The 22001-nt window shown below is 32.4% G+C and overlaps 2 protein-coding genes across 3 annotated transcripts in view; one reads left to right on the forward strand and one right to left on the reverse strand.

Annotated features, from left to right (window-relative positions):
- Window positions 1-59: 59 nt before the first annotated feature.
- Window positions 60-3533, forward strand: LOC123660315 (transcription initiation factor TFIID subunit 11). Of its 2 annotated transcripts, none has more exons than XM_045595416.1 (5): window positions 60-347; window positions 595-699; window positions 770-1208; window positions 2295-2461; window positions 3224-3533. In XM_045595416.1, the coding sequence occupies exons 1-5, from the start codon at window positions 296-298 to the stop codon at window positions 3355-3357; spliced, it is 897 nt and encodes a 298-aa protein (XP_045451372.1). In that variant the 5' UTR covers window positions 60-295; the 3' UTR covers window positions 3358-3533. The 2 variants fall into 2 exon arrangements, with proteins under 2 accessions (XP_045451372.1, XP_045451371.1); XM_045595415.1 differs by having other exon boundaries at window positions 71-347; window positions 2295-2479.
- Window positions 3534-5941: 2408 nt separating this feature from the next.
- LOC123660279 (general transcriptional corepressor trfA) overlaps window positions 5942-22001 on the reverse strand; it is a 40930-nt gene continuing 24870 nt past the window's right edge. The window contains exons 2-9 of the mRNA XM_045595374.1: window positions 15257-15583; window positions 13490-13626; window positions 12319-12518; window positions 11798-11916; window positions 11573-11714; window positions 7750-9309; window positions 7398-7621; window positions 5942-7034 (exon numbers count right to left, since the gene is read on the reverse strand). Of these exons, the coding sequence (XP_045451330.1) occupies window positions 6811-7034; window positions 7398-7621; window positions 7750-9309; window positions 11573-11714; window positions 11798-11916; window positions 12319-12518; window positions 13490-13626; window positions 15257-15583 (2933 nt within the window). The 3' untranslated portion in view covers window positions 5942-6810. The remainder of the gene's footprint in view (window positions 7035-7397; window positions 7622-7749; window positions 9310-11572; window positions 11715-11797; window positions 11917-12318; window positions 12519-13489; window positions 13627-15256; window positions 15584-22001) is intronic.

A 22001-nucleotide genomic window follows, 5' to 3' on the forward strand; every position in this document is an offset into this window, starting at 1 on the left:
AAGACATTCAATGATTCAATACGCTCACTCCACTTGTCATAACAAACAAAATGGCGGCCTGGGATTAGTTCCAATTTTCGCCGCGCGCAGACTTATTTGGCGCACACTCTATCATAAACTTTGATCATAAACATAATCTAAAGTCACTATTCAAGTATTCACTGTATCGTTAATTCGTTAATCACTATAATAATACTTAAAATAAATAATATAATATAACACCAAGTGCTTTGACGGAGTTTCTTCTTACAACAATACGAATATTTTTTTATTAAGATATTTTAACGTATTATAAATGGCTGATAATACTAACAGTGATGGTTTGTCTGAAGCAGAGAGGATGAAAGGTAAATGAAAATATTAGCGATCACGTTAGTGACCTAATAGTTTGTAATGATAACCTTATTACCGATTTTACTACAATAAAGCAGTATACTTACAATGCTAGGGATATTTAACATTAATGTCTTGACAAAAGTGTTGAATAGGAGGTAGTTAGTAAAGACGAAGTTTTAGCCACCTGTAGCTTCAACATGGTGAAACGAACGTTCTTTTGTTATTGTTACTAATTTATTGCTTAAATATGAATTGCAGAAGAAGAATTAGCTCAAGAACTTGAACACAGTGACTCAAATGAAGATGATTCCCAAGAAATATCCTTGGAGATAGAAGAAAAACTATTAAAAGATGAGCCAGAATGTAAGTAAATTAGTCATATTAGTAAAATGTATATTTTATGAAAAGAATGTAAGTATGTTTTTTTTTAAAGATACAACATTGGTTAATTATGGCGAAAGCATACAAAATATTAGTGAACAAAATGTTACAACTGAGCATTATGCTGATGATACAAATAAGGTGGATATAGAAGGTCTAGGTAATGTCTACACAGAAACCTCAGACTATATGACAACACCAAGTGATACATTAACGGATGTGAATGATCAATATGAGTCTTATATCAATGATTACTCATTTGACAATACACAGAACATTGAAGAAAGTCAATCTGAAAATGATGTTGAAAAATATAATGTAGACGACACACAAAAAGATAGCTTTGTGATGCCAAATATGGATGATTTTCAGCAGAATGAATCTTCAAGTAACTTAGACTATCAAATGACAGAGGAAATGCTTATGAGTGAAAGAGAAAGAGAAAAGAAATCAAAGAAAGAGTTAGAAGAAGAAGAAAGAGAAAAAATGCAGTGAGTATTTTCCCTCTGAAAATAGGTCTTTATTGAACACACAATTTTTATCAATATTGAAAAATGGAACAAATAGAAGTATATTATTTTAAGTTTTTCTTCTATAATTGTGTTTGCAGGCAAACGAAGAAAAACCGACTTCAATTATATCGACTAGTAATACAACGTAGGTAGACGAAAAAATAGTCAAGAAAATACGCATTATCAAAGATTACTCCAAAAGTTGTAATCGGATCTCGATGAAATTTAAATGTGACCACATGATAAACATTGGCTATGATTAAATTAAAAATCATTAAAATCGGTGCACCCAGTAAAAAGTTATGCGGATTTTCGAGAGATTGCCTCGATTTCTCTGGGATCCCATCATCAGATCCTGGTTTCCTTATCATGGTACCAAACTAGGGATATCTCCTTTCCAACAAAAAAATTAATTATCCCCGAATATACATAAAAAAAAAATATACGGTCGAATTGAGTAACCTCCTCCTTTTTTGAAGTGGGTTAAAAATATTTAATAATTATTATTATCTCTTTTAGACTATTAAATATAAATAAATAAATAAATAAAATAAATAATAAATATCTTATATCACACACACTGTCATCTGTTCCTATAATAAGCAACTTAATACTTGTGTTACAGCTAACAGCGGACTGTTATAACTATTTTTTTTTTAGATATATAATATATGTAATAAAAATATATATATACAAATATTACAAATATATATATATATATATATACATATATATATACAAATATTACACCCAGACTCGGGCGGGTATCGAACCCGCAATCGAACACACAAAGCCAGTACAAAGTGCAGGCCAGTCAATTGATGTGAAATTTCTTTTTCTACTGTTTTATTTGTATATTTTTCAATGGTTCCCAAAAATAGCATCTTCATGATGTAAAATCACAATCATATTTTATATAACTACAATTACAATAATGTTTTATACAAAGTGGAACAGCAAATTGTTATTAGATGCATATATTTGTTATTATATCATTTACTATTTGAGCATATACATAAATTGCTTTTTAGAGTATATAACAATTGTCTTCTTTTTTGTTTTAAGAGTATTAGTATCAAACTTCACTGAAGAACAGTTAGATAGATATGAAATGTACCGTCGGGCAGCCTTTCCAAAAGCAGCAGTTAAGCGACTGATGCAAACTATCACAGGATGTTCAGTGGGACAAAATGTGGTGATAGCCATGTCTGGTATTGCTAAAGTCTTTGTAGGTGAGGTTGTTGAGGAAGGTTTGTATTGATTTTTAATCTATAGTTTGTAGTTGTTTTTAAATAAGTAAATTTGGCATAATTAGTTTTTATTAAAAAAAAATTTCTTTCTATATTTTAATCTAAACCTGGGAAAATATTTGAAGTAAAATTTCATTAAGTTATTATCATCATCATTTCAGCCTATCCACTACTGGACATAGGCCTCCATAAGTTCGTGCCAAAAATGGCATGAACTCATGTTTTGTCCATAGTCACCACGCTGGGCGGGTTAGTGACCACAGGGCTGGCTTCGCAGGGCTGGCTTTGTCGCACCGAAGATGCTGCTGCCCGTCTTCGGCCTATGTATTTAAAAGCCAGCAGTTGGAGGGCTAGCCCGCCATCGGTCAGCTTTTTAAAGTTCCAAGGTGGTAGTGGAACTGTGTTATCCCTTAGTTGCCTCTTACCATACCCACAGGAAGAGAGGGGTTGGCTATATTCTTACTGCCATAGCCACACAGCATTAAGTTATAACGTAAATATTTTAAAAACTATAGATAACATAATAAATTAGACCTAAATTATCAAATTAATCTTTACACAATATTTTGATATTTCTATAAAAGTATTAAGATCATCAAATCATAGTTTACTGAGTACCTTTAATTTTAATGGTCAATTTTCCAACATTTGTACTACTTGATGTTAATAACTGTTAATTTTTATCGTTACAACAAATAACAAGTAGTTTGTGTGTGTTTGTGTAATATAATTATATTTTTACAGCACTAGAGGTACTAGAAAAATCTGGTGAATCTGGTCCTTTGCAGCCAAAACATCTCCGAGAAGCTTTACGTAGACTAAGAGTAAGAGGTGCTTTACCGACCAGAAAAGCCTACAAAAGCATGTTAAGATTATAACTCAGACAAATATTAGTAAGGGTAAATGTAAATACTAATTTAATATAATCAAATGTTTTTTTATCGTTTTAAATAAAGATAATTCAATTTGTTCAAGTTTGTAGCATTTTATGTTTAGTATTATCCCAATAAGCAGTATTGTCCAATTTTAATAAAAATATATCAAATAACTGTAATAATACTTTCTATTTTATACATTAAGGGCCAATTTTACTGTTTTCTGATAATTAACCAACATATATATCGTCGGGGATAGTGCAAAACCGCGTAACTAGCATTGGTTAATACCGCGTTTCTGACAAATGTAGCTAGTTTAAGTTTTCGCGTGCAATGAACGCAAAATCTTGATTGACTGCCACCACTTTAATGTGAGTTTATTTCGACATATAGAAAGCCAGAAATCGCAAAATAACAATACCGCGTATCTTCGGCCGGCAAGCGTCGATACCGCGTAAGTGATCTTGATGACACCGGAAGCGCGTCTGTGGTTTATTTTTGCTATAAAACTCTGTACATTCTTATGGAATATGCCCATAATGCCTTCTCACTACTGCAGGAAAGGAAGTACGAAATTATATTTAGAGCCAATAATACAATCTAAACGTGAACTATACCGTATCTATGTTGAAAAAGTAACAAAAAAGACAGGGAGTGGCTTCCAGAAAAGTTTTTGAAGATGTTCTGAAAGTTACATAGCCTTGTTTCAACCGAAAAGAGATGCATGTGATCTATGTTGTTCATATAAAGTAGGGATATTAGTGGGGATATTACTGAAGAAGAATATCAGCAACATTTATCACGAAAACATATAACTAGACAAGAAAATACCTCAGACAAAGAATATGATTATTGTTAAAATAATAATGCTACCAAAAGAATAAATAATAATAATAACCAGACAACCTTAACCTTATATAGGACACGGCAAGTGAAAGCGGTAGGGAAATGTACAAAGAGAAGTGACGAATAGTGTCACCTAAGACGATATCAATTATCGAGTAAAAAGACAAATACATATATACAATACATACATACATACATACATACACATACACACACAGAAACACAAACACACACATATATACTAATATTATAAAGAGGTAAAGTTTCTAACTTTGTTGGTTTGTAGAGATGTTGTTTGTATTCTTCGCAAATATTGATCAAAGCTACACTGTTCATGAGTGATATAGGCTATCACCTGAATCATCATTACAGCCTATACAGTCCACTGCTGGACATAGGCCTCCACAAGTTTACGCCAAAAATAACGTGAACTCATGTGTTTTGCCCATAGTCACCACGCTGGGCAGGCGGGTTGGTGACCGCAGTACTGGCTTTGTCGCACCGAAGACGCTGCTGCCCGTCTTCGGCCTGTGTATTTCAAAGCCAGCAGTTGGATGGTTATCCCGCCATCGGTCGGTTTCTTAAGTCCCAAGGTGGTTGTGGAACCTTGTTATCCCTTAGTCGCCTCTTACGACACCCACGGGAAGAGAGGGGGTGGCTAAATTCTTTAGTGCCGTAGCCACACAGCACTATCACCTGAATGTCACTCGTAAATGGGGTCCCTTGCGATACCAAAAAAGGCTGAAGTGTAAAGATGTGTGGATGTTTAAATAACAAAACACAGTTTTTTATAGGAGTAATTGCGGAATTTCTTATCGATTCTTCTCTGCAGAATCTGGATTCCGAATTGTGGTGACTTTAATTTTAAGTATAATTAATTAATTACAACAACTACAAATTTAATTTGTAAAATGACAATGCATATGAATAATACATGGTATCTTCCATATGCATTTATTAAAAAGAGTTTATTTTAATATTACAAACAGACTCTCCAATTTTAATTATTTGTATAGATTAATAAACATGTTTTTAAGCGACTTCCAAAAAGGAGGAGGTTCTCAATTTGTTTACTTTTTTTTAAATGTTATGTAGGTATGTAATGTGTTTTTTAAACATACCTATGTTACCTCAGAACTTTTTACTAGGTGGACCGATTTCGATGATTCTTTTTTTTTATCGAAAGGTGGTGTGTTTTGTGGTTCCATTGAAATTTAATTGAGATCTAACAAGTACCTTTCAAGTTATATCTAATACGTATTTGCTTGATTATTTTTTCGTGGATCTACGTTTGTTTCATACCGCATAACTTTTCACTGGTTATACCGATTTTTATGATTCTTGTTTTAATTGAAAGCTGATGCTTGCCTTGTATTTCCTTTTAAATTTGATCAAAATATAATGAGTTGTCGTAACAATAGGTGACCGATAGATGGCTTTATTAGAAACTACTTCGGTTCGAACTATCGATCAAAACAATGATGTTACATACGAGATCCACTAGACAGCAGTGGCAGTTTATTGTTTATAAATTTTGATGATTCTTGTTTTGATCGAAAGCCGATGCTTGTCTTGTGGTCCCATTTAAATTGATCGAGATCTAATCACTACTTTTGTAATTGAAGTCGGTTTTTTTTTGTTTGCGAGCAAACATTTATGTACCTACTTAAACTTACAATGAGATGAAAGCAACAAATTAATTAACGGTTACAAGAAAATGATCAGAAATAAAACAAAGTGATTTAAGTGTTAATTTATTATGATGTAATCATTATTAAAACAATTCATAATAACGTTAGAATTATACTTTCGAATTTTTGAAAATTAAATCAGTCTTGTTAAAATGGCTACATTTAGAAGAGATGTTAAATGTTAGAAATATTGAAAGTTCAACTAAATCATTAAAAACAAAATACATTTACCAACAAATACAAAACAAATAAAAATATAGATTCACAAAATTTTTATTCAAAGCAAAATTGGCACTTAATTTTCAATTGTATTCAACTTGCAAGATTATGTGTTTAAATTTTTCCGACATATCACAGATATTATAACTGAAAGCTGCTGGCCCCAGGTTATGATAATTTAATTAAAATGTAAAAAATCTTATAAGGATATAGGATCTGAGGTAAATTTCGTGGAATCATTTCATCCAGGTAAAGGCACTTACATAAAGGCTGTTTCATCAATCAAATTAGGTAACACTGTTTTTAAATTTATAAATTACATCAAATATAATTTTCAATTTAAGTTATTTACTTATTCTTTTGTAGATAGTTCTACTGTATATTTATTAATTTTTTGTGCTATAATGGAGTAACGTCAGATTTTACTAAAAATTTAACGTAGATCCTTATTTAACTGAAAATGATGGAGAGCCATTTTAAAATTTAAAAATTAAATAAATACTTAATAATATACTTATATTTGTTCGTAAACTTCAGTTTTCTTTTAATTAACACAGATAATTATGTCCCTTATGTCATTTATTAACTTTCCACGTTCGTCGCACTAGGCCACAATTAATGGCAATAATGCAGGTCAAAGCAACACACACCTCAAAAATATTTAGACTAGAAAAATCGCTCATCTACTCTGCACTTCGTTTTACACAACAAGTCTTTTGACACCACATTCAATACAAAATTTGGCAGTCTCTACGGGGAATTTACTTCCGCACTCGTGGCAGAAGCGGGAGAGACGCGGTGCTGGGGTCGAGTCTCGGCGATGTTGGTGTAGCGACGTTTCAGAACCACTCGAACTGAGAGTCTCTTGTGTTGACCTCCAATCAGGACTATGCTTGGAAGATGCTCGGGTACTGGCGATTTTATCTGTAGAAATGTATTCAAATAATAAATTTCAATAATAAAATAAAGTGAAAGTGCCCTATGGAAAAAATCTGAATATGAGAGTATGAGATCTGATAGATTCTTATAACTCGGTATGAAAATTTGGTCTGCATTAGTCCATGTTTTATGAGATTGTTTTCATAGGGTGGGACTCGCGCGGTTAAAATAGTCATCAAAATAGAGCTAAATAGTCCGGATTTTTTATCGATATGGTATAATTATGTCCCTTTATTTTCTGTGACTAAAGCAAGCTACAATTATGCACATATTCTTAAAAGTTTTTTTTTTAAATAGGGACACCGGATTCTAAAACTAGTGTTAATATTAAAAAAAGGTTATTTTTACCGCTTATAGCAGGGGCAGCTATGTCCTTATGTACTTGAGAATGAGTTAACGGCTCATCTAACTCTGCTGACCGTTCCATTGCTAAGAATTCTTCACTAGATATCGACCGGATGTCATCTTTGTGGCCACTGTTTGTATCCGAACCGACAGGTTCCAGAGAATTAATTCCATTTAAATCTTTGACAGTGCACAAAGAAAGTTTCGATGGTGAAATTCTATTAAGGCTAAAAAATAATGTATCATTATTTGAAGTTTTTACTGAAAATTTTAAATAGGACGTACAATTATTACATAATTTTTAACAATATACTAGATATTTACAAATATAACCATTATTAGTTACCTGACTAACCTGCTATATGCTGAGTCATTGGTCGATTTTCCATTGGGTGTGTAGTTTCCATTATAGGTAGTTTCGTTTTTGATGGATTTGTGTTCAAGTTTTCGACGAAATTCTTTTTTAGGTTTATCATTATATATGACTTTATTGTTGTTTACAGTCACTTTGTTCGATTGATTTTCATTTCTTTCAGATTCATAAAGTTTGTCAAAATCCTTTAGAGATTGCATCAGATCTTCTTCAAGTTGGTCAGTTTTGTGACGACCTTTATTATTATCAGTTTTAGTTCCCGTTTTCTTTTGAATGGAATCAAGGAGGGAAGTGGAACGTTTAATAGAGGATGGGAAAATTTTATCACTCACGATATTGTTACTGCTAAAAACAAGAGAATTGGATTTGTTAACAGGAATCAAACCATTACTACCATTAGTTACTAGTTTTGGAGAGTTAACTACTTTCGTTTCGCTACCAGCATTATTCGAAAGATCTGACTTTGCGACTACTCTAGTGGTAGAGCTACAAGATCGTTTATTTTCTATTTTTTGTTTATGAACTTCGTCATCAAATGATATCATAAATTCTTCTAGATCAAAGTCTTCACAAAGAGAATCGTCATCTCTTATTGAAGTCTTTGAAGCGATACTCTGTTCTAACGACGACATGATTTTATCATATTGGGAACTGAATTCACTCAATAATGGCGGATCTACTTTATTTCCACAATTATTATCAATGTTTTCAAATTTATTTGTCGCGTCTTTTATTATATTTTTGTCATTGTTTTTAGCTGAACTAAACGACTCAAATTTAGCAGGTAAATTTTCTGTTGTAAGTAATGATTCCATACTACTTATTATATCAGGGTTGTTTAATATTGTATTAACATTAATTGGCAAATTGTCATTTTCATTAATTAGCCGCGGATCTATATAATTACTGTCTGTCATAGAAGTATTGTCAAAAGATAGTATAGAGTCAAGGTTAACAAAATCTTTACGCTCTTCGATTTTGTTATTTGATATTTTTTCTAATTTCAATGGTTCTTTTGAAATACTGCGTTGAAAACCATGATGCATTGATTGAGATATTTTAGGAATCTTATCTTTTAATTTTGGAGTACTATAACTAGAATTTGAGTAACTGGAAAAAGAGCGATTTAAGTTACTACTACGGTTCAGGTAACTTTTTTCAGTTGAACTAATATTTTCTTTACTAGATTTTGTAAAAGTCGTATTAAGTTTTTGACTAGGTTTCTTATCATTCCGATTTATTCTAAACGAACTACACCTACCACCAAACGAGTTACTACTATTATCATTAGTTGAGCTACCAAAAGATTTCATTCGTTGTAATGCAGGTGTTTTTTGATATGTCTTATTTATAGTGTCTTTAATCATTTTCGTGTTATCACTACGATAGCTTGTGGATAGCTTTTCTTTGGGACGCAAACTAGGTAAGGTTTTATTGGAATCTTTGGAGGTGTTTAGTTTTTTGGGTATATTTGTGTCCGAGGACATAAGTTCTTTCATCTGTCTAGCTGCTGACACGAAGGGGTCGTAATTATCGTCAAGTCTGAAAATTATATATATATGATAAGCAAATGTCTCTCTCTCTTTCTTTCTATATATATATGCTTTATTATGGAAGAAAAATGCTTTCATGATGTACTAACAAAAAATGTTATTGTAACAATGAAAACATTTGATTATTTCAAACATATTTACAAAACCGCTCTAACGGTAACAATAATCATTTGTACGTGTTATGGGTTGGATTTTTAATCATGTAAAATTTGTTCGTAAAAATTACATAGTTGCTTCGAAAGATCTTGCGATCTCGCGTTATAGCGTTTTTGTAAATAGTACAATAAAAGTATGAGGTAAACATGACGGAGGTATAGGGAAACCAATAAGACCTTTTGTTTTCGATACGAGGCAACTTAAGCGGTGGCGTTTCATCAGCATTGTCTTCTTGATTTTCTTTAATTATAAATGTACGATAGTCTTTACTAGATCGTTTTTTATTGTTTAATAGCTTAGAGGTTTTGTTAGAGTTAAAAACATTATGACGTGTCTGTTTCTCACTGTCAGAGTCCATAAATTTATTCGACACTTTTATTGAAGGCAACTTTAATTCGGATGATTCTTCATTGACTGAATTATTTTCAACTTGTTCAGAAAACTGAAGTTCATATACAGTAATGTGTTCCATATCACAGACATTTTTCTTTGTTTCAGATTCATTTACTTCTTTACATATTTTTAATTGGTTAGCTTCTTGATCAACTTCTTCTAGAAGATCTTTCAAATTACTTTTTAATTTTTCTAAAGTATCTGAGAAAATTGGTTGGACTTTAATTGATTCTTTGTTGCTGTTATCTGATATTTCTTTATTTATTGATTCTATTGAATCGGTACGAGGCGTGTGCATGTTTTGAACAGACTTTTCAATGGTACTTAATTCGATTTTTATTTTGTCGTTGTGTAGCATTTTATCAGTTAAATTCAGAAATTCTTCTAGATCAGCGGGGTTTTCAGTAAATTTTGTATAGGTGTCACCACTACTATGGCGACAAGCTAAATCGATGTTATCCTCTGTGCTTACGTATTTTTTATCGTCGAAAGAATCTTCAAAACTTTCATCACTTATACCGTGCTCATAATGTGCTTCAATGTTTTCTGCTGATAGATCAATTACATTCTCGATGATATTTTCATGTGACTGTTCGTTATTTGGCTGAACGTAATTATTGTACTCTACGTTAAATACTAATCTATCATTATTTTCACAAGTGTTTTCATTGTCCACATTAGTTTCAATTAATGAATCGTCAGTGAAAGATTTAGTTTCTATTGAATTTAATTTGTCACAATTTATTAAAGAAATATTTTCATCTAATTGGCTGTTGTTTTCATTTAAAGTTTTTGCACTGTCGACATCGCATACATTTATCATATTAGGATTTTTATAAAGCAATTCTATTGTAGAATCAGAGCTATTAATTCTAATGGTTTTTAGTTTATTTTTTTGTTTTGATTTGTTGAGTGTTTTATTTAAAGGCTTCTGTTCCGAGTTGTCATAAATAACGCAAGGTATGCAAGGACATAAAAGTTCTGTATTTATTCCTACTGATTGACTAACTTTTTCTTCATTTTTATTTAATGAACTATTTTCGAGACTATCAAAGCTCAAGGTATTTTCTTCAGTTTTCGTAATACAATATTTTTTCACTTTATTTTGTTTTCCTTTCACTTTATTCTTAATATTTCTTTTATTTATTACATCTGTTGATTTTGGATTTTTATGACAAATTGAGGATGAAACAAATTGTTCTACGGTTTCAGTTGAGTTAACATCAACAATTTTCTCTAAAACCAGTTCTTCTGTTGTACTTTTTTGTTGTACTTTAACTTTTATTGGTACTGGAATTTGACTTGTTACTAAATTTTTACTAGAATTTTTCAATGTATCTTTTTGTGTGTTTTGTTTTCTTTCACTATATTTACTAGCAATTTCTTCAAGTTTTTTTAGTTGTTCCCGCTTTTTGATATTGTATCTAGACTTAGGTTTACATTGTGTATTCTTTTTTGTTATATTAGGATCTGTATTGGTCTGTTGGATAGTAATTGGGTCGGACGGTTGCGTTGGTCTAGGGAATGGGAAAGGAAGGATTTTAGTTGACTGGACATAATAAAACAAACAAGGAGATAGGAATGTAAATATTAAATAAATGAATTATATTAACCATCCTTCCTTTCCCCTTATTTGCTACTTGAAACTGGTTTAATATCTGCACTTAACATATGATAAGGTATGTATTCGATTGAAGATTTACCTGGAGCTGCTGAGGTCTTTAGCAAGTCTCGCTTGTCTAGCCTTTACATTTGCGTCTCCCGATGAATTATTTGTATTTCTAGAATTTCTTATGACTGGAACGTGAGGTGAATTGTCTTCATAGTCATTGCTAGAGGCGGATTCTGCAATTTTTAATTACTCTTTGGAAGCTATACCTATATAAACGAAATTGACTGTTAATTAAAATTATATTTTTTAAGTATACCTGATGCTCTTGTTCGGGTATGTCTGTAGTCTCCGAATTCGCGAGGTGGTGAAATACCGCGAGTGGATTCCACTGACGCGGAACGACTGTTGGATGACTTTTCACGGGTTTGTGATGATCTAAAAAGTAGTAAATTACTATTTATCGTATGCGTAGCATCAATAATTTTATGTTATTAATACACGATACTCGTATGTCACTTTCATGTACAAGCGTCTCTTAATATCTTAGTATAATATATTGAAAATTATTAAATATGTAAAAAGAGAAGCAGTACTGAATGCGTGAATAATTTATCTTTATTGGTCTATCATTTCAAGATATCCAAAGCAACAATTAAAAGTCTATATAATCTTCAATATAACAAAAACATCACAATTCCTTTGCACTTCGTCGCAGACTCGCAGTTAAGTAACAAAGCTGAAGAATCCATTTAAACACGCTAATCTCAGAAGATATCCCTAAGATTTGACCACTAAATTAGTTTTATTATGGTTTCATGTAAAATAATTTATAATTACCGTCTTCCGCGAACTGGAGGGGCTTTGTACTGCGTGCGAGCGTTTAGCCTCTGTTTAGCGTCAGCTATGTGAGGCGGTGGTTGCGCAGGCGCAGCCGGAAGGATTTTTGCTTTATCCGCACACCATTCCACGTGACGCTCGAATGCTCGCATGCCGAACGCGCGATTGCAATGCGGGCACTTTTGTAGATCGGCTGCGGGCTACGAATAAAGACATTCTTGGAATAGTTTACTAATATATTATTTTATAGCTATGATTTATTACTATACTGAAGTAGATTTTCCAAATATGACAATTATTATAAATAAAAAACTACCACATTATTAGTATCTATTTTAGATTAGAGTTGAAATAGACTGTAAATTTTCTCTTGCTGGGAAAAGCTCCTCTCGAATTTAAGAGAAGGTCGCCCCCTCCTTAAAGTTTAATCCGTGATATATTACTGATCTACTGGGATTTGGCTGATAAAATATTCTCTAAGTAAACGAACATTTACAGGTATTTATGATAACAAATATCTACAGGGACACACATTTACTCTGACTCCGAGCGGAAGTCGAACTCGTGATTGTCGGAGTTAATTTCGTCACCACTACACTAGAACAGTCACTGACTACATTTTTTCATCGTTCTGATACTAGTAGGAATTAATGAAGAAATTTATCACCTTAAATGACAAATAAAGTATAATTCTCGTAAACAAAAATAAATAATATGTATTATGGCTTAAGTTGAAAATATTTTTAAGCGCATTAAGGTTTTCTATTTTTAGTTACAACAATTCATAATAACCAGAACCACTTAGCTCGAGCACAAGATACTCAGTGTATGCAGGTAGAGAACACTAATGAGTTGTAATTAGCATCACAAGATTGCCTCATGAACATATTTTTAAATAAGAAAAGGCTAAGTTATTTGGAGTCAGATTTCATATTTCTTCAAGACTAACGACCTAAAATATTTTTTGAAACTCATATTTTATACAAAGGCGTCGTTATTTGCCAACCCGCAATAGAGCTTCATGGCAATTTATGCTTCAACCTTTTTCTTTTATAGGCGAAGAAAAACCTATAGAGCTCAATGCACAAAATTTGTAGTTTAGTAAATAATAGATTAAAAGACGAGAACGAGAAGAGCGAAAGAGGTTAGAAGATGTATCTAATATTCTTACCTTCATAATAGCACTTCTCACAGAATGAACTTTAGGTTTAGGCGCAGCTTTGGCAGTGTTCGGCGGACTTTTCTCGAGGAAGGGACTGTTTTCTGGAAGACCGAAATTCTTTGGCAAGTATTGTTCTAAGTCCGTGCCTGTAATTGTGTTATACCTCGTGAACATGCTAACGTGTTTGCATGGTGTTCGAACATTTTTTGCATTTCTTCTACAGTATAACAGAATTTTGTAGTAAATTAATTCAGAGAACGTGCATTTTACCCAACACACAAGTCGTAACATGTAGAACACACACCATTCTATCGGCAACAATGCTTAATATAAACATGAATCATGATAGCCATATGCTTGGCTAAGCGAGTTAGATGGACTGTCGTAGGCGTTGTTACCGAACTTAGCGCGACACACACATAATATAATGCAAATGCAGGCCTCTGCGATTATATTATAGCATTAATATTATCTATAAATTGAACACGAAAATTCTATGGACAAGTGTTGAGTATTAGCGTGCCGTTCATACTCCCAGTGGATACTTAGAAATTTATGGATGACCTTGTCTATACTAATATAAATGGAGAGCCGGTTTTTTGTTCGATTATTATATTATTACTGCGAATTATATTAATAGCTAGCTGACCCGGCGAACTTCGTATCGCCTAACACAAACTTTATCGTATGGTATTAAGGTTCAAATTGACTTTTAAGTATTATCACAAATCTTTTGTATGGGAGTATAGAAAAGTGTTGTTTTTAGACTTTTTCAGAAAATTTAAAATTTTTTTTTGAATTTTTCTCTCCGTAAGAACCATCCTCGTACTTCAAGGGACATTTTAAAAAAAGAATTAGCGAAATCGGTCCAACCGTTCTCGAGTTTTGCGCTTAGCAACACATTTTGCGATTCATTTTTATATATAAGATATAATTGTTATACTGTGAAAACTACTGAACCGATCGGAATATTACTTATACCATAAGATGCAGCGTGTTTCGGAGAAGGTTTTAGTATATGTGATATGTTGGTGATTATTTATCGTGTAAAAAATATGGACGGACAGAGGTCGTTAGTATTTAAATATTTTAGCTACACTTATCACGTTTTATTGATCCTCTACAGAAAACAATTTGTTAAAATTATGACAGTAAATAATAAGGCTGAAAATCATAAAAGAGGAATAGGAAGAGGTTATGATCATGTCAACTTTCACAATTTTCTAGAACCAAGGTACTTCATACTAGCATATAAAATACTACTGTCGTATTAAGTACATTCCACTCGTAGCAATGGTGACATACTGTTTATGTAAATGTGAACTGCTTTATATATTGATTTAGTATCAACGGAATACACAATTAAGCCAAATAATTTTTGGATAGGCACACGGTAAAACGTTCACATTCCATAGTAACATTTAACATTATAAAAAAATGTCATGTTTATGGATAACCCAATCACCAAAACTACTATCGTTCGATGCAGTGATTCCTGGTTACCCATAAGATAAAATGTTTATATTAACAAATCTCAAAATAAACATGCAGTACAAAACGCCAAGAAATATCCCATTATAATGCTAATCATTAGATGAAAGGGCTTTTGTTAGTATTGTTTTCTCTGTGATAAACAATTTTAAATTACATACTAATTTTTAACTAGTTATCCGACCAGATAGATTGATAAATAGTAAACACTGACAGTGTTTACTATTTATCTAATGTTACGTAAATTTAAAATAGTTTAAGGATAAAAAATAACAAAGTAATTACCTTCGCGTCGCTGTCTTGAAGAGTCGAAGGTCTTTCGTTTTTTCACGGTCATTTTTTCGCATATTTTGACGTGTTTTGCGAGCGACTGAGGAACAAAAGTTCGTCCACAGACAGGACATGGGGATAAAGGTAAAGGGCCAGAAGGTTCTGGGGCGACAGGAGCTATCGGGTTTGTAGGAACTGGTGGGGATGGCGGAGGGCCCACACGAGAGGGAGGTGGCGTCCGTTGTACTGGCCGGAAAGATTCGCCACTTGAAGCAGGACTTGGTAATTCCGGTGACGGCGAGCGGGAAGACTTTGCAGATTGTTGCTCTTGTTGCCGTTTACCTGAAAACAATTTATGAAAGGTAAATGAGGATTGAGGACATTAAGTATATTCCAGCCAGCTATAATTGATTTATCGTTATACTCGGTATCCTAAAAACGACAAAGACTGGAAGAAACAAATTATTTTAAGGGATACCTAAAAAGTGTATAAGATATAAAGTGACATACATTTTTTGTGTCAAATAATATCGAGGTCAAGGAAGTCGGTATAGGGGCGTTAATGTACCTACTCAAACACTTGCTAGGCAAACATTGCAAGACATTTCAGTGTTTATTTGCTTGTCACAAGTATGACGATTTGCATGTCAGAATGTGTGAAATGTCTATATTGCATAGTGTAACCTTTATAGAAATAGCTAAATTTTGATTTCACAATTTAATAAGAATTATAGTGGACATTTGGACAACAACTCCTACAACAAAATAAATATCGCCTAGTTATGCCGCCTATTGATATTTTTCTGTGTATTTTACAAAATCTATGTGATACGCATGCAAGGGCATCGAGAAGGTAAACATGACGCAACCGGTAAACCTCCATATCGATCTTGGTTAGCTTACAATGTTGTCACGCGATTTACTACGACATTATTATAGCTATTATTGGTACAAAATTCATTCAGCGTGATAAATCGAACAACTATTACTTAGAAGCAAGTAACGGTCTTCTTAATTAAGTTGTAATTTAAATTCCAAAGTACGAAAGTGTACAAGATATCTACACTTTACGCATCTTAGGATTTTATTCTTACATAAAATATTTATAAAATATGCAATTCTAAGATATGTTAATAGAGATATCACTAGCAATAATCATCCCCAATAGACAGTTGAAAAAGGATATACATAATACGAAATATTTTAAAATTATAATAAACACATATATCCCTATTTATGTATTCAGTTAATGGGTTCAAACTCGACATTGAGTAGCCTCTTCCTTTCTATATACACATTGAACGACACCCAATTCCGGTTTTGTTGACACACCTTTATCATCGAAGTTATTTTATGTTTATGTAATATAGGTATCATGTGTGCTGTGTTTATCAAGAAATTTCATTCAGTTCATAACCAGTTGTACGACCTTGAGCTGTATGGCTGTATACATTAAAATAACACACTATATGTTTATTATTAACAAATTGTCGATCCTCAATATGTTAATTATAAAAATAAAAATCTTCTTTTTCATTTAAATGAGATAATATATACTAACATGTATTATTATTTAAACTTAATATTTTATGGTGTAGAGTTTGTGGCTATGAATAAATATACAGGTACATACATGTCTGTTCGCTTATAAACTACAAAATTTGGCAATTATCACCTTTCCAAGAAGTGATTTGACGTTCCCATTGTTTAAGAACATAAATCCGATAACTATGCCGAGCACGTCGCTTACGCGTGATGCGAACTTAAATTGCTACAGGTTTTATTTAACATGCCGTAACGACTAACAAGCGGACCGCTGTCTGCCAGCTCCGAACCCGAAGCACATCAAAGGGTTCAGTTCAAGTAATGAGCGCCGAGCAACGGTCTCGTTTTACCGAGCTGCTGTTCAAGCAGCACACAATCAGATACAGAATTCTTTACGCATGTATTTAATTAAAGATGTTAGATCTCGGTTAAAACTTCTTATCCAAGAGTAAAGTTACAATGTTTAAATTCTCTTGTTTCTCTTCCATTAGATGTTTCATATATATGATGGCTTCGAGCTGATAGAGCTTTCACTAAATTGATTTAAAAACTATACCTATAATTGTGCAAAAATCTCGTGACTTAAATTTTGTTTAATTGACAGCACGAGATTTCGATGACCTTAATACTTCTTAATTACGATAACATCTAAAGGCCTGGAATTTTAACTGACAGCCCTGATATTTTAAGTTCTTATCTAAATGTCATCAAAGACAAGATGAGTAGTTCATACTTTAAAAATGACAATTTGATTTACTTACACTGTTTTTTAGATTATTATTAAGTGTAAGACAAAGAAAGGGAAGTAGATATAAGATATATTGAGGGGTGTCTGTGCTGGGCAATACCTGGCACAAGTTTAAAGGGAGAGTAAGGGTGTGACTAAATTGTAGTTACCGTGTAATATAATATTTGAAAATCCGTAATAGTTGTTGTATGTAAATTGCTTAACACAAGCCAATTCAAAACTCGAACAAAATTTTACTTTTTTAAAAGTACGTATTACAGTATAAACTAGAATAATTAAAATGTCGCTCATCTCTACTGGAATTTAATCAAAATATGCTTAATGCTTATTCCCTTTTATGAATAGGCAATAAGCTTTTTTTCTTTAATTAGGTACGAAAATTTAATTACAACTAGGTGTCGTTTTTTCGCAAGTAGAATCCATTCATGCAGATTTTTATTTATTATGACCGTTTAATTGGAATTTCTTACTAACAATGACGAACAACAACTAATAAAGTATTTCATACGAAAGATAACGTGTAGGTAAATGTCGACATTAATAGTTTGTTAACCTTAATAGAACATCACAACGAATCAATAAGAATAAAAAGATAAAATTACAACAAACAAACTAAGTTCGTTGGAATTGCACCGGAAAGCGTAACTTATGGGTTAAAGTTATGAATTTTGACTGACCTCAAAAACAACATTAAAGCGCAAAATTACTCGATGATAAATATTACAAATTAAGATGGCGCGGAACTAATTTTTACAGTTCTTTGACTTGAAGTATCTTATACTCGTACTAACCAACGAAATGATGTTATTAGAGAAAGTATTTGAGATTACATGAAATTAATACGGGGTACAATCACCAGAAGGCGAGAAACATTATACTTTAATGATATCCCGTAACCCGTGTCGACGTCATCGAATCGATCTAGCGCATCTCGTGTGACCAGTAGTGACGAAATAAATGATTAGTAAACTTTTGGAAATATGAAGACATTGAACATATTTTTATAAGTTTATAAATATTTCATAATTTGATACATACGTACATTACAGTACATAATTTGATAGCAAATATTTTACTATATGGAAATATATAATTTTATGTACTTAGAAAAAATAAGTTCTGACTGATTCATGATCGCCGAGCGTAAACTATTGAGATTAGATAAACAAAATCCGGTCACTTTTGAACTTCGGACACTTGACTTGGGGAGTAAGCTGGTAAAAAAGTTTTATTTCAGTCGTGTTGTCTAAAGCACACTCGTTTTTTTATGTTAACTTTATTACTTGATTGTCTTCAATTTTTATATTATACTTGTTGAAGTAAAACATTTACGCACGCTTGACTTGGGGAGTAAGCTGTGAATGCTTGCGGGGGAGCGTTGTGTTTGCTCGCAAACGAAAAAAAAAACCGACTTTAATTACATCGACGAGTAATATAACGTAGATCGACCAAAAAATAGTCAAGTAATTACGCGTTATCAAAGATTACTCAAAAAGTAGTTATCAGATCTCAATAAAATTTATATGTGACCACATGACAAACATCAGCTTTCGATTAAATTAAAAGTTATTGCGGATTTTCAAGAGTTTCCCTCGATCTCTTTGGGATCCCATCATCAGATCCTGGTTTCCTTATCATGGTACTAAACTAGGGATATCTTCTTTCCAACAAAAAAAGAATTATCAAAATCGGTACACCCAGTAAAAAGTTATTGTGGATTTTCAGGAGTTTCCCTCGATTTCTCTGGGATCCCGTCATCAGATCCTGGTTTCCTTATCATGGTACTAAACTAGGGATATCTTCTTTCCAACAAAAAAAGAATTATCAAAATCAGTACACCCAGTAAAAAGTTATTGTGGATTTTCAGGAGTTTCCCTCGATTTCTCTGGGATCCCATCATCAGGTCGTGGTTTCTTTATCATGGTACTAAACTAGGGATATCTCCTTTCCAAAAAAAAAGAATGATCAAAATCGGTACATCCAGTAGAAAGTTATGCGGTATAATACAACGTAGGTCGACGAAAAAAGCGTCAAGTAAAAACGCATTATTAGATATAACTCGAAAAGTAGTTGTTAGATCACAAATAAATTTAAATGAGACCAATTGACACACACCACTTTTCGATAAAAAAAAAAAAAAATTGTCAAAATCAGTCCACACGGTCAAAAGTTCTGATGTAACACACATAAAAAAATAGAAAAAAAAATACAGTCGAATTGAGAACCTCCTCCTTTTTTGGAAGTCGGTTAAAATTTGATCGGACGAGGCTAACTGAAGTTTAGAGGGAGATACGAGTATAAGTTTGACAAAAAAAAGAGTTACGTTTCGTAAGTTTTACTACAGTTGACACTCGTTTTTTATGTAGTAAGGTTGCTAACAACCAGTATAATTAACGATCAACTGCCTTATTAACAGATGATGTTATGAATGTAAGAAAAAATGTTTTCGACTTATGTTAATTGTGTTAGCATTCTTATCCTAATTTTCTATAGTAAACTGCAGCTGTGCGAAGGCAGGACGGGTCTAGTCACAATAAAATAATTTAAATAAACATTTTTTGTCTAGCCAACGGTCTCCACTTCGGACTGTATTCCGTCAACCTCTTAGCAAAATATAATACATAATTATATTGAATCACTCTACGAAAGAATAAGTTCGAAATTCTTTAATTTCCTCATCAGTACTTGCCCACCCATCTGTCACACATAAATATTTTTTATAGAACTTATTAAGTAATCAAAGTTATAGATATGATTTTTATAATAGCTCGATCTTAAAATAATTGTTTGCTAGTAAAAAAACCGACTTCAATTACATCGACAAGTTATACAACGTAAGTAAACGAATTAACAAAAAAATAATAAGCGCACTAGTCGTCACTAAGATTTTCGAGAGTTACCCTCGATTTCTCTGGGATTCCATCATCAGATCCTGGTTTCCCTATCACGGTACCACCCTTGAGATATCTCCTTTCTAACAAAAAAAAGGATATCAAAATCGGTTCATAAAGGACGAATTTATCCGCACATACATAAAATATGTAGAATCGAATATATTTCTTTTATATGTAATCTTCTCAATAAAAAGTAAATCGAATTCTTTTATATGTAAGTACTGAAACATTTAAAAAAAAGTACTGAAACTACGATTTTTCAAAATCAAAACAGCCTCCTGCAAAGTTTATTTCGCGTAGATGTAAAAGCTTTTGACACTTCATAAAATGCATCATCAATTTCCAATTTCCACGCACTGTCCACAAACCGCAGACGCTTATTCTTGATATTATATGACGTGGGAAAAAGTCTCGCACGTCGTTTCAGACACAAAATACTTCATTAAACAATGTCGAACACTTTCTTCGGACAGGTTACGCCGTCACCTTTAGACCGCATCTTTTATATGAAGCATACTCGTGAGAAACACGTATGCGAGTACATTGTAGAGAGTTTGCTTTGTTAGTTAACGCCTCTTACGTCAACAAAAGATTTGGCTGGTTAGACAATATGGTCGAATTACTTTATTTACTCAGAATTTTTCTTTTTTTACTGATATTTATTTTTAAACAGCATAGATAATGTATCGTGTTTATACATTACATACATTTGTTAAGTTTAAAACCAATTTGTTTAATTTAAAAACAAATATGCATTTCAGCATTGGTGGACTATTAAAGGATAAAATAGGCATTAAAAGTTGAAATGAGAAATTCGTCGTTTTGAAGCTGAAAACATCAAATTTTGGTTGTGGTTTTGTGGTGGTTAGGTTAGGTTACTACTAATTAAAAATGAGTGAATACGTGTTTCAGTTTTTGTGAAAATTCTAACTTTAAATAGATGAAATAGGAGATGAAATTTGTATGAAGATCCGTTATTTCTAAAGTTTATAGAAGCTTCAAACTTTTTCCAATCACGTTTGGTCAGCATTTTTGAAATTGAGGGAAAATGAGACATCAAAATTATTGACGTTTCGTATAAAAGTGCGTCTTATTTTTGTATAAATATTATTTTACCCTTTATTTTTAGACCTGAATAGGGATTGCTTACAAACAACTAACAAATAATCAAATGAAATTTTTTTATGTAATTTTTACGCCTAAATATATTTTAAACGTCTTCCTGTTATATCGGAAGTAGAAATTTTAGAAACATGAAATTTTATTTTCACGGTTTTGATCCCATATATGAAATGATCGCAGCGCTTACGGAAATTATGTACGATAAAATAGGAGATTACGTCGTATTACTGAAATTACCTAAAAATGGCTTGGGAAACCTAAAGGAAGACTAGTTTTTGATTGAGAGTGAATTTTGCGAGCAGTCTGGTAGTTCTAACGCACGAAAAGTTAACCACAAGGAGGACATGAGTTGTTGTAATATAATAAATATACACTACTTTAGCCCCTCTATGTAAATGTTACCAATTTCTACGCGATTGAAGCTACGGGCAACTGCTTGCAGTTATAATAT

This window comes from Melitaea cinxia, chromosome 15 (genome assembly GCF_905220565.1).
Source record: "Melitaea cinxia chromosome 15, ilMelCinx1.1, whole genome shotgun sequence".
Taxonomy (NCBI): domain Eukaryota; kingdom Metazoa; phylum Arthropoda; class Insecta; order Lepidoptera; family Nymphalidae; genus Melitaea; species Melitaea cinxia.

Coding starts and splice junctions, on each gene's coding strand:
- LOC123660315 (XM_045595415.1), top strand. CDS start 296: ATGGCTGATAATACTAACAGTGATGGTTTGTCTGAAGCAGAGAGGATG. Junction 700..769: donor ATTAAAAGATGAGCCAGAAT/GTAAGTAAATTA, acceptor TTTTTTTTAAAG/ATACAACATTGGTTAATTAT. Junction 2,480..3,223: donor AGGTGAGGTTGTTGAGGAAG/GTTTGTATTGAT, acceptor ATATTTTTACAG/CACTAGAGGTACTAGAAAAA.